This window comes from Bison bison, unplaced genomic scaffold, assembly GCF_000754665.1.
Source record: "Bison bison bison isolate TAMUID 2011002044 unplaced genomic scaffold, Bison_UMD1.0 scf7180017864260, whole genome shotgun sequence".
In the NCBI taxonomy this organism is placed as follows: domain Eukaryota; kingdom Metazoa; phylum Chordata; class Mammalia; order Artiodactyla; family Bovidae; genus Bison; species Bison bison.
Window position 1 is genome coordinate 161,520 of NW_011494832.1, and position 13,749 is coordinate 175,268.

The following is a 13,749-nucleotide window of genomic DNA, read 5'->3' on the forward strand; positions in this document are numbered from 1 at the left end:
ACCATTCACTGTGGTGGTCTTATCCTTTCAAAGTCTAGCATACAGTATTTTATTCATATTTACCAGTATAGATTTTTTTTTTTTTTTTCTTTACAACTTGAGGGTCTCAGTTTTATAATGTTCCAAATGTTTATTAGGAGCATTTTTAATCATGAAGCCAGCGCATGTTACTGCAAATGTGGTTAAAATCTGGTAGTTGCTCAATAGGACCTAAGGATTTAAAAGAAAAGACAGTTATAACTAAATAAAAGGAAAGTCCTTAGCCAACTTTCTGCATGGGAGACTAGGAGTCAGGCTTACCAACAGCAGCAACAGCTGGACTCTTATCATAAATATATTTGGTACACACTTCTCGAATTATCTCAGCATTTACAGCCTGAAAAATTGAAGATACAAGCATTCGGAGTTTTTTGTAGTAGTAAAGACATTGTATACCTGGAATGTTTTAGAGCTAAAGCAAATTTTATGATACCTATCTTGAGCTGTTGTATTAATAACAAAGATTGTTTTACACAAGATCCAGCAGTATCTAAGGACTACTTACATCAATTCTTGCTTCAAGCTCAGGGATGGGAATTCTTCGATTATAGCATAACATTTGCCTACCTATATCTTCACAGATGGGAGTGGAACCTGTTTTAATGAAAAAAGAAAACTAAGGACTGGAATCTAGATAAACCATGTGAAAAAAAGACCTAAGTCTTTATTCTTTTACCATCAAGTTGCAGCAACATGTTTGTTTTCAGAAGATTTTTGGCACGAGCAACTTCACTTTCAGTGACACTTGTACACAGTCGCATCCTAAAAGCCATTTGGAAAAATCAAAGGTCAAGTAATTTGAAAATGTTACGTGTTTTATGAGTTAATGACCTAAAGAAAGAAAGGATGCTATATTATCTGTTATACCACAATGTACAATTGATTATGAATTCAATTTAGTAAAAAGTTGAAATTACTATCGATCCCAACAGTTACACAAAGTTAAAATATTACTGATTATTTTCCTGGTAGGGTTAATTTCTCAAAAGGGATATGGTTAGCAGAGATTCACTACAATATAAAAATAGGCTGACTGCATTTTGAGAAATTCTACAGTCATTTTGAAAATTTGTGAATCCCCATGTGTTAGGATCTGACTTGCTAGGGGATAGATAGATCAGTGGGTCACTGGTTTCTCAAAAGACTCTAGCTGAGTCTAATTTAAACCTAATAATTAAGTTAATGATTACATCTCTTTAAGTCTGGCTCAGACAGTAAAGCGTGTGCCTGCAATGTGGTAGACCAGGGTTCAATGCCTGGGTCAGGAAGATCCCTTTGAGAAGGAAATGACAACCCACTCCAGTACTCTTGCCTGGAAAATCTCATGGATGGAGGAGGCTGGAAGGCTACAGTCCACGGGATCACAAAGAGTTGCACACGGCTGAGCTACTGCACTTCACATCTAGCTAGAGCATAAACCATTTAAGAATGGTGTAGGAAAGGGACCAGAGCTAAATAACAGTTTTCCAAGAAGCCGTGGGACCTTCTGCCTGTCTCAAGGTACTAGATTTGACTAAAACACTACATTTCTTTTAGCAATGGCAACTTCAGATTCATTTTTAACACAGCCTTTCCAAGCCAAATAGGTTTAGAAATATTTCCTAAAATTCTAGTTGGCGTTTAAACATTTTTAACTTTTAAGATCTTTCTGAAGTAATCTGCTACTTAATGATTAAGAAGTTTCTATAATATAAATCAGCTTCACATGAAACCCAGAAGAAATGTGATCTTTAAAACATTGCAACAGTTGCTACTGTAGAACAGTACTTAGTCTTGTTCTCTTAATAAAATGCTATCACCATAAAAAATTAATCACCGTCAACAGTGTAAAAGAAAGTAGTCTGAATTGGTAATTCTTAAGCAAGATTTAAATTATTTTCTCACCATTCTTTTTGAACAACATGTAGCATATCTGCAACAGTGGCTGGTTCACAAACCATATAGATTCCCCACAATCCTGTATCTGTGTAGGAAGTGTTGAAAGACTGGAAGCTATGGCAGAGGTTGCCATGACAGGTAAGCTGGGCCAGCTTGCTAGATAAATTCTGAAAGGAAAAGAAATTGTCCAGAAGAACTGTAGGTATACATGTGCAGACTACCAGAAAGAAAAATGACATGTAGAAATAGTGACTGCCCAAAAAGGCTGAGTTTCTCAGTTTTATTCAGCAATATCTCAATAAAAAGCTAAAATTCAATGAAACTAAGAATTATAGTTACCTCACCAGCCCAATGCATCATCCTCAGAGAAAGTCATAATGTTAAAAGAGTTAATCCTTAGAATTTGCACCCACTTCTAAAATAATAATCATACTAAGTCAGAGAAAAGCAAATATATCACTTATATAAATGTAGAATATTAAAAAACAAAGATACAAGTGAACCTATTTACAAAAGAGAAATAGACTCACAGACTTTGGGATTAACGTATACACACCACCATATATAAAATAACAAGGACCTATGCATGCCACAGGGAACTCTTAAGTAATACTCTGTGAATGGATTTATACAAATATGTATCACTTAGCTATATACCCAAAACTAACACAACTACATTATAAATCAACTACAGTATAAAAATTAAAACCAAAAAAAAGAAGTGACAGATCCTGTCAGGACAGAGCTATCCCTAAAATTAAAAACGGGATGATCTCACATACTGTAGTTCATGCACATTCTCAGGATCCCTTGGCTAATCCAACCCAGCATTCCACTTCTAGCACTGACTGACGTGGGATATGGTTATTAATTAATTATCTTCCAGCTTTGCTGAATAATCATTTATAAAAACCATATAAACCAAAAAACTGAATAAACTATGCCAATTTACTTTGCCAACAAAAAAGTTAAAAAGTTAATTTAAGAAGTAAAATAATGCACTATTACCAACGTACTTTGTAGAGCTTTTGGCAGTTTGCTTAAAAATCTGAAATATAGCATGTGAACCTAAGATATTTGTATGAAATATATTTTGTCAAGGTCTTTGAGTACAAATATATACATTTTGTTAGTTATTTAAAATCCCAAAATGATGCTGTTGAGGTGCTGGACTCAATATGTCAGGAAATTTGGAAAACTCAGCAGTGGCCACAGGACTGGAAAAGGTCAGTTTTCATTCCAAGGGAAATGCCAAAGAATGTTCAAACTGTCATACGATTGCACTCACTTCACATGCAAGTAAGCTTATGCTCAAAATCCAAATCCATCAAGCTAGGTGTCAGCAGTATGTTAATCAAGAACTTCCAGGTGTACAAACTGTGTATAGACTAAAGGTAGAGGAACCAGCGATCAAATGGCCAATGTTCACTGGATCATAGAGAAAACAAGGGAATTCCAGAAAAACATCTGCTTCACTGACTACAGTAAAGCCTTTTACTGTGTGGATCACAACAGACTGTGGAATATTCTTAGAGACAGGAATACCAGACTACCTTACCTGTCTCCTGAGAAACCTGTACACAGGTCAAGAAGCAACAGTTAGAACCAGACTTGGAATAATGGACTGGTTCCAAATTAGGAAAGCAGTATGACAGGGCTATATATTGTCACCCTGCTTATTTAACTTCTAGGTAGAGTACATCATGCGAAATGCCGGGCTGGATGAATCACAGGCTGGAATCAAGACTGCTGGGGGAAATACCAATAACCTCAGATATGCAGAGGATACCACTCTAATCGCAGAAAATGAAGATGAACTAAAGACCCTCTTGTTCAGGGTGAAAGAGTAGAGTGAAAAAGCTGGCTTAAGCCTCAACATTCAAAGAACTAAGATCATGGCATCCAGTTCCATCACTTCATGGCAAATAGAAGGGGAAAAAGTGGAAGCAGTGACAGATTTTCTTGGGCTGCAAAATCTGGATGGTGACTACAGCCATGAAATGAAGATCCTTGCTCCTTGGACGAAAAACTGACAAACCTAGACAGTGTATTAAAAAGCAGAGAAATCACTTTGCTGAGAAACGTCCATATAGTCAAAGCTATGGTTCTTCCAGCAGTCAAATACTGATTCGAGAGTTGGACCATAAACAGACTGAGCACCGAAGAATTGATGCTTTCAAATTGTGGTGCTGGAGAAGACTCCTGAGACTCCCTTAGACTGCCAGGAGATCAAACTAGTCAATGGTAAAGGAAATCAACCCTGAATATTCATTGGAAGGACTGATGCTGAAGTGAAGCTCCAATACTTTGGCCACCATACTTTGATGTGAAGGCTTGGCTCACTGGAAAAGATCCTAATGGTGGGAAAGACGGAGGACAAGAGGAGAAGGGGGCAGCAGAGGATGAGATAAACTTTGGAGTAACTTCAGACATAACAGAATAGGAACAAAAATAGTACAAAGAATTACCTTTATCCAAATTCCTTAACAACTGTTAACTTTTTTTCCTTTATCAATTCTCTTTAACATATTTTTCAACTGTTTGAGAATATAGTGCAAATATCCTTTTTACCCCCAAATACTTGTTAATATGCACTTCTGAAAAACAATGAATTTAACCTTACTACAGTTATAAAATTAGGATATTAATGTTGATATAGTACTATCAATGAATCCTTCTATCCTTAACCAAAATTTAACAATACACCAAAATAAAGTTTTTTTTCTTGCCTGGGAGCAATCCAGGATCAGTTCATACGTAAGTCAAAATTCATAGCACAGTTTTATCTTCTCATTATGGAAATTTACTTTTAAAATCACATACCATTCCTCCTCCAAAAGAGCGATCCCAGTTGCCAATCAGTGTGTTTGCAACCATGAGACAGATTGTATCTGGATGTGCCCAACCAACAGCTTCAACAGCTACCGCAAGATGTGCCAAAGGCATCTTGTCATCCCTCACTCGAATCTAGTTGGGATAAAGGATGCAAAGCTCTAGTTAAGATTACCGCTCTATAACATGCTTGACAAGAAACTAATTCACCAGTGCTATTAATTGCAAACTTAAAATGCTCACCATGACACTCTTGTTTTTTAAACAATCAGGCCTCATTATACTCCATAGTTCAGAAGGATTTCACCAGAAGATCTCCAGTTGAAATACTACAGACACGTAGCTACCAGATAATTAATGTGGTCAAAAAGCTTTGCATTATTTAACTGGCAAAAATAATCATCAGTCTGAATTTTTCTGTCTAAATTTAGGCTAATCTTAACAGGCTTATTTTTGTACTGCCAATGCTAGTCTAATGTAACTGCCAAAATCAGGCTTCTTTCCAGATACTAATATATGAGCATCATCCCTAATGTGGCAAACAAAGCTTCTAATGAGGCTTAAAGAAATAGCTGACGGAGAGCAGATTTCTCTAGAAGTTCTGGCTTTAACAGCTACGCCCAGAAATGTACTGTGGGTAGACTCAGTCAGGAATAAATCTAATAGTAGCAAAATGTGGAATGTTTTTAAAATAAAAGATTACTTTTATGCCCTGCCAATAGGAAAATAGGCATAATGTCAAAAAGCACAAAAAGACCAAATAATACTTTACTTAAAAAAGAAAAATAGGTGGTTAAATACATGGAACAGGAAGAAATATAAGCAACTGAGTCCATGTGTGTTTGGACTCCTTTGGTTTCCTCCATTTTAGTGTTAGGAACAGGCACATTTTGTACGAACGGTCATAAATACAACACAAGAAACCAAAAGGGTTAAAAGCTTAGGAGGTTCGGCCTACCTCACTTCCTGTGAATTTGCATGGAGGCAGAGCTGGTATTTCTCCTTTGTGTGTGGACAAAGATTCACCAAAATGAAATTTTGCTAACTCAAGCAGCTCATCATGGGAAACTCCTAAATTGAAGGAAAATATTTCATATATCCAGCAGCAATAAAATGTAAAGCACACAATTAACTGCCAGTACTTCTGTTTACAATGAGCTTAAGGTGGTATAACTGATACAGGTTACACAAGGACTACTTGCAGTCAGTAAAAAGCCTTTTCAAGAGTAAGCTCACAAAGCACATTTTATACCTGGTTGATAAGACTTGCAGTTGCACAGATTTCTCATTCTGAATAACAATCAGTTTTCATCCACTGATTCAAAGACAAGGATAAGATAGCTTGAAGGTATTACTTTCCATACAAAATCATGTTATATTAAGTAATTAAAAGTCCTAAATGGTGGTGGTGATGGTGGTTGAGTTGCTAAGTCATGTCTAGCTCTTGCAACCCCGTGGACAGTAGCCCACCAGGCTCCTCTGCCCATAGGATTTCCCACACAAGAATACTGGAGCGGGTTGCCATTTCCTTCTCCAGGGGATCTTTCCGACTCAGGAATCCAACCTGGGTCTCCTGCACTGTAGGCAGTCTCCTGCATTACAAGTGAATTCTTTACCAACTGAGCCACTAGGGAAGCCCCCAAAAGTCCTAGTTGCAAACTAGCAAAAAAGGGTCACTTTTCAATAAAATTTTTAAAGTAGAAAAGAATATGAGCTCTGTATCATTTAAAGAAAGCTGGACATACTTTATTCTCTGTGCTCTGCTATCAAAATTCAGGACTAAAATAACCTCATACAGATTCCTGAATAAATTCATAGCTAATCAAATACTCACTATTTGCTATCCAAAATTTAAGAAGTACTTGGATTCTATAGCCCTATTTTCCAAACTTGAGCCTAAAGAGATTCAGTGAAAGATTCTTAAACTTACAAGACTAATTCAGGCATGGGTAAGTGCCTTAAAAAATATCGCCACGAAATTTTTTTTTTAATGAAACATTCCATTAGAACATAAAAGCACAACTTACACCCATATTTTCCAAAGAATCTCTGGTATAAAACAAGACAGTGAATGATTATATACACGTTCTTTTCACAATCACTACATAGGAGAGCCACCTTGGATATCAGTCCAGACGGTGACAATAGGAAGAACTTGGTGGTACAAAGATGACAAGCAGAGGGTAGACCCGTGAGCATGGACACAATTCTCAGCACCTGGCAACCACCTCCACTGTTCTACTGCCTTTATCTGTAGCCCTCCTGGTTGGATGTTCCAGACTTTCAGCTCCTGTCCCAGTACCACCTCTACTTACCTCTATCTAAAAGGCAGGGGAGCCAATAATTTCTTTTCTTTTTTTTTTTAATGAAGCTGGGTCTGGCCTGTTTCACTGAATTTATAATGCCACTGCTTATAAGAAACATCATCGCTTATGTACCAATAAGACAATATGCTAATTAATCTAGGATAGGCAATTAATTGTAAGATATCCCAATTCTGACAATGTCAAAATGAACCAATGAACTCTGTGACAAAACCCACTGCATCCATATGCCACCAACAATGGCAGAATCTCCTAGACAACTTAGTTGTTGAGGCCCCATCCAACCAACAGCGTCCCCTTTCCAAGGCAGTTTCACTGTGGAACTCCAGTCACCACCAGCCATTTTAGAAACAGAGTTACTAACTCGAGAACTTTAGAGCACACAGAGCCACACAAAGGTAACATGTTTCTGACAGTTAACCTCATTTTCATCTTCTTCATTATTCCCAAGTAATAAAGTCTATCCTGGCCAACTAGAATTTTAAATTATTATCATTTCTAAAGGAAAATTTACACAAAAGAACATGCCATGTAAATCTTCGTTTTGTCTTAAAAAGAGAAAATAAAACTGGAAACCAATAAAATGTACTATTTGCCTAAATTCAGACTACCGGGAAATCTAGCAAAATCTAACCTGAACTTACTTTCTCTGTTCCTCCAAGGAGGCCTTGTCCTCATGCCACTTTCATGTTCAAATTCCCATTAAATAGTCTCAAAATCCCTTGTATACTTCCCCTTCTCAGTAATTAGCAGATCTACTGAATGAACGAACAAATCAAAGAATGAATAAACAACGTAACATACTCGGGCCATGCCTGACCAAGGATGAAGCTAGTTCTCAAGAAATAATTTAAAATCTCAAGAGATTCCCAAACTGTTGAACACTATCTTCCACTGTCATTATCTTCCAGCTCACCCATCTGCCCTTTCCTTGCAAGTAAATTCCATTATGTATGTACACTTATATACTAGAGGGTCACTAAGCTTTCCTATTAAAAAACTCTACTAAGTAAAGAGAAGACGGGGGAAGTCCAGTTTCAGTGTTCCGCATTGCCCTTACCCAGCATACTAAACAATTTGCTCTGTAAATGAAAACTCTAAAGATATCTCCCAACAGGCTCAAACTGATAAGCATATCACTGTTTAAAACAGTCGTAGAAATTTAAACTTACCTCCAGCAGCAGCAAGTACTATTCTTGGTCCCTTATAATGTGTGGTTATATAATCCACTAAGTCCTTACGATTTATAGATCTGTAAATGGAGTAAGAAAAGCAGTACTAAAGGGAAATTTAAAAGCAAAGATCCTCACATAATATACCTTTATACCTCACATAATATACCTCACATAATATACCTCACATAATATACCTCACATAATATACCTTTAATATCCAATTAAATTGGATATTAAAGTTATTCTAAGTTAAATGCAGTCAGAAATAGGATATATACAACAAGTATCAAAGAATTTCAACATATATATATATATAAAATGTAGTATCATCACTTGTTTACTCCAGAAATAGGACCCAGATACCTGAAGTCAAGTAGGGCTAAAGGGTCGTTCAAGTACTATAATGATACCATTTCATTCAGATTATTGGGGGTAAAAAATTACTTTCTGAAACATACTTTTTGAATGTTTGTGAATGTTAATTTTCACAATTCAAATTTTTTCTCAAAAAAAAAATCTGAGAATTATACCTACTTGATATTTTCAGTTGGTCCCAAAATTGTCCGTCCAAGTGCAGTATTTTGATAAGCTGTAGCATGAAGATAATCAAAAACAACTTCTTGTAAATTGGTTTCAACTTCCTGCATCTCTCTAAGGATTACTCCACGTTCACGTTCAATCTCTGCTTCTCCCAATGTGCTGTTTTGTATTATATCAGCAAGAATTTCTACAGCTAATTGAAAATAAAACACAGGAAGAAACACTGAGTCTTAATTTTCACTATTAATATCTATTAAATTAGCATCAGAAACCATGATAGTGACCAGCACTCAATACTGAATAAATGATTATTACACTGGAAGAAATAAATGTTTCTGTACATTTGATATACCTAAAAGGAATAAATTAAAATGAAAAATATAATCCCTTGTGGTACAGATGAGCTTGGAGAAAATTCCTAAATTTGCGAGAATTAGTGTCGTCTCAAACATCTTTCCCCACTTAATTACAATTAATGGTCAGTGCTGGTTAGATTCTGACTGTTTATCAAAGACTCTGATAAATGATGATTCAACAGAGCTGGAATAGTTAACAGTTGTAGAAAAGGATAATTACCCCAAAAGACATACATGTGACTATCAAAGGATAATTAAGTGACCCTTGGGGAAAACTGATAAAACCTTCAAATATTTATACAAAAACGACCCTAATTTGTAAAAAGTCACAAGTAAACTAAAGGATATATCATGCTATTAAGCAATTTTATCAGAGAAAGTACATACTTCTCCAAAAAAGAGAAACCTCAACTATCCTTGAAGAATTAGTATACAGTTGTAATCACAATCTAAATTTTAGTAAACAGAAAACAAATTTATCAACTTTCATTATGTTACCCTGCTATAAACTTCTGTTCTTTAAGTTCACTTAAAGTGGACTTGTTTCAGAAGCAAAAATGTTTCAGTACCAAGGACTTCCTGTAATTAATTACCTCTACATTGCCCAAAATGACAAAACAGACTGCAAGAATAAGCTGGGACTGAGATTATGACCAAGAGGAAAAAATAATTTGTAAAACCAAATTAAAGCTATCTGTCCATCTAACACCATGTTGTGAATCAAATAAAAAATGCTCCAATAAAATTTAAAAACAATAAAATCCCATCTGTCCAGAGAAGTAAAGGCCCAGATGGGTAAGGAAGAGCCCAAAGACAGATGGGAAAATGAGAGATCCTGTATGAAGAGCCTCCTCTATTTGGAAGTAGTAGTCTAGACTAGTACCTAAAAGTGGGGATTCATATTTCCCAATATTTATGTTTTAATAAGAATCTTCTTTCTAATGTATATATAATACTGAAATTTAAAAGCATAGATCCTCAATAACATACCTGAAATTAAATTGGACCTTAAAGATATTCTAAGTCAAATGCAGTCAGAAATAGGATATATACAAGTATCAAAGAATTTACATACACACACACACACACACATATACATATATAATACCATCACTTGTTTATTCCAGAAGCAGCTACAAACCCAAACAACCTGGAGTTAGGTGGGGCAAACTATTATTTAAGTATTCTAATGATACAGTTTCATTCAGATTGGTCATCACCAGAGATGGGGGAGGGAAAAATGAGTGAACTGTTTTAGGTTTATTTTTTGGGGTTTTAGTTTAAATAAACTGAATTTTAGAAATTCAAATTTGAAATTGAAATTAATGTAAAGGAAGCTAAGAAAGAAGTGCACTCCAGGAGGAGGAACCAGAATGTGCAAATGAAATAAAGAAGCAAGCACGTTCTGTTCAAAAACAAAGCCCGGCAGTCAGAAGATATAAAATATGTTCTGGCTTGTAAGAGAAATGAAAAATTCAGATAACAGAACAGAGAAAAAACAAAAATAAAAAGTAGACAGTAAAAGTGAACATATAATAAAACAGTTAAAAATCATTTGCTACCCAGGTATGACTCTGGAGGAATTAATATTTGAATCAAGTGTTAGGACCTGGTTTGTACAAGTCTTGCAGCCTATAAATATTTAATATCATTTGTCATATTGGTAGAAAAAATAGGTGCCCCCTCACCCGGAGTTTGATTCACTTATTTTCACATTTCTGGGGTTTACTCTTTCTCAAGAAACATAATGAAAACAGTACTAAATTGTTTCTGAATGCCTGTGAAAATTATATATCTGCAGTATAAATAATAATACCTCTTGGCAAATCTTTAGAGAATGCTTTGGCATAATATACAGTCTGCTCTCTGGAGGTATAGGCATTGAGATGAGCACCCATATTTTCGATTTCAAGTTCCAGATCTAATTGGGATCTCTTTTTGGTGCCCTGAAATAAAAGAGAGAGAGGGGAAAAAAAAAAAAAAAATATATATATATATAAATATAAAATCTCTTCCTTTATCCCTCATTTGTTCGACACAGTTCAGACAATGAATATGAGGTGAGGACAGAAGCCTATGTACAGTTTGATGTAAGGACCAAATTTGGTTTCTAAACTACATCGGGCTTCAGAAATAGTGACATACTTTCAGATGACATTTACATCCCAAGAGAAAATCTTTGTTTCACCTCTACAGAGCAATTATCAGTAATTATTCCAGGTAATTATCCTGAAAAAAGAAAGATTCTAAAAAATAATAAAAATAAGACATGCTATACTTTTGAAGTAGTATATATAAGACATATATATAGTCTTATATATAAGACTATATCACGTAGTCTTAGAATAAGACTTTGTGTTTACTATCTCTTAAAATGTATTTAAAAAATAATCTTTATAACTTGCCTTGAAAGCCATATGCTCCAGAAAGTGAGCTGTTCCATTATTCTTCTCATTTTCATATCGACTTCCAGCATCAATCCAGAGCCCAACCTTAATATAGTCAGGTAAGAATTAGATAAGACGTCATCTTCTTTCTTTTGAGGGGATAAGGTAGGGGTGGGAGCAGTGTTCTTCCTTTTTCTGACAAATGCTTTCCAGTCTTAACATTAAAGTTTTCTTGACTGGATTGACAATATAATCCTATGAATTATGAGATTTAAAAATTTTAGTCGTCAGTCTACTGGGTGCCGCAAACACTTGGCAGCTTTACTGAGGACCCAGATTGTTAGCCCAGTGTGTTACTACAGTCAATTATCAAGTATAAGATAAAGAACATCAGAAGAGACTGTCAGAAAATCTAGGTTAAGATCCTGTTCTGTCATGTATTAGTTGTAACCTTGGACAAAACCATTTAACTTCTCGAATCTTGTTTTTCAACTATCAAATGGATGAAATGATCCCTGCTACAAAGAAGTATTTTAAAGATCAAATAAGACAAGATATGTAAAAACATCTAGCACACGGTAGTCCAGCAAGTACACTGCTCTCATTATTATCAACACTGCACAGTACAACCTGCTACAAGATGTAGTCACTTAAACTAAGCACACACGCATCCAGTATGGAAGTATTACAAGAAAAGCGTCACAAGGGACAATCACTTGTCAAGGCAAAATAACTGCTGCTCCTTCCATCTACCTGCCAACCTACTGAAAAGCTTTACACGTACAGTCTGCTGTCTCCTAATGAGGGGTCAAACTAAAGCACTTACTGTGCATGTTGCGAGCCCAGAGTCTTCAGAGGCCACCCTGAGTCCATTCTCCAAACAGGTTACTCGAGTTTCAGGAACATTCAGGACAACTTGTGCAGCAGCCTGTGTACTTCTCAATCTGTTTCCTCCAAAATATAAAGACTGGTTGGGGAGAAAGGAAGCAGCAAAACATATCACTGTTCTTAATACAAATTACTGATTGGAAAACCAAATCTATGTCAAAGAGACTCTAAAGTACTCTTTCCTCCTTAACTTTTACTTCACTAGATCCACCCCTTTGCCTACCCTAGGAATATTCCTCGACCAACCACTTTCCTAAAGCCAGCAACAAGTCTACAAACATGCCCTTTCCTGAAGAAAAATGAACAGTTTTTGTCATTATCCTAAAAGAAACTACTTTTATTTCAATACTTCTAGAAATGTTTAGTACTCATAAAGGGAACAAGAAGGGGAGAAAAAGGTCAAGAAAAGGAGAAAAAAATATAAAAATACACTCACAGCATAGAAATGCTTAGCTGCCACTGTTCAAGAAAAGCAAAGTTTTGAAAAGGACAGAAAAAGAGGGTAGAAAGAAGGGTAATTACTCAAGATACACTCTGGCTGACTGATTAATTGACTATGGACTATTCGCAGGTCCCCATATGTTTTCTTCTTTATACATATGTTAAAAGTCCCTCGAACTCTAGAGAAAGCTAGTCTCTTACGAGAAAAATACATATACAGACAAACTTTCCCTTTAGCTGCCCCAGGGTTCACAGGAACCAGAGCTGATGATCAGGACGAGAGCCAGTTTTAGGCAAAAAGAGAACTCGGAGCGGATGGGGGTGGGTCCTCAGTTTTTAACAGCAACCCCCACCCGCCCCCCCCCACCCCGCCAATTGTAACCACTGCGATTTTAATAATCAACACGCACTCTTTATAATGACTGAGTAACGTGGGGGAGGGGTTAGTAAACCACGGTCATCCCACACGTCCCTGGCAGGTCACGCGCTGCGGGTGACCAAAGCCAGCCCAGCGCCGACGGGAATAAGCGTCCCCGGCAGGCGGATGCCCCACGCGTCCCGGCTAAGGCCCGATCCGCAGGTGGAGGTGTGTGGGGCGGACGCCCGCGGCCCAGCCGGGCGCCCGTTAACTCAGGGTCGCCGCACAGGGTCCTAAGGGTAAGGCCCGGTCTAGCCTGATTCCAGGTGGCACCCAGACAAGTAGACGGAAGCTCACCCGCCCAGCAGCGCCTCCGATTAGGAGCCTCTCGGTGAAACCGCAAAGCCGCCGCCGCGCCGCAGAAAATAGCACCGCTCGGGCCACCGCCGCCGCCGCCATCGTCTCAGTTTGGGACTGTAGGAAGGGTGTGCTTCCGGGGTCATGACCTGATGTCCCAGACGAGAGGGCGGA

General features: G+C 37.0%; 1 protein-coding gene across 1 annotated transcript; it reads right to left on the bottom strand.

Moving 5' to 3' along the window:
* Positions 1-9: 9 nt before the first annotated feature.
* PMPCB (peptidase (mitochondrial processing) beta) lies at positions 10-13,715 on the bottom strand. The gene is made up of 13 exons (XM_010848074.1): positions 13,576-13,715; positions 12,358-12,498; positions 11,550-11,636; positions 10,961-11,090; positions 8,783-8,981; positions 8,246-8,325; positions 5,708-5,820; positions 4,741-4,884; positions 1,924-2,084; positions 716-801; positions 545-633; positions 301-376; positions 10-210 (listed from the first exon to the last, which is right to left on the bottom strand). The coding sequence occupies exons 1-13, from the start codon at positions 13,675-13,677 to the stop codon at positions 146-148; spliced, it is 1,473 nt and encodes a 490-aa protein (XP_010846376.1). The 5' UTR covers positions 13,678-13,715; the 3' UTR covers positions 10-145.
* Between the last annotated feature and the right edge of the window lie 34 nt (positions 13,716-13,749).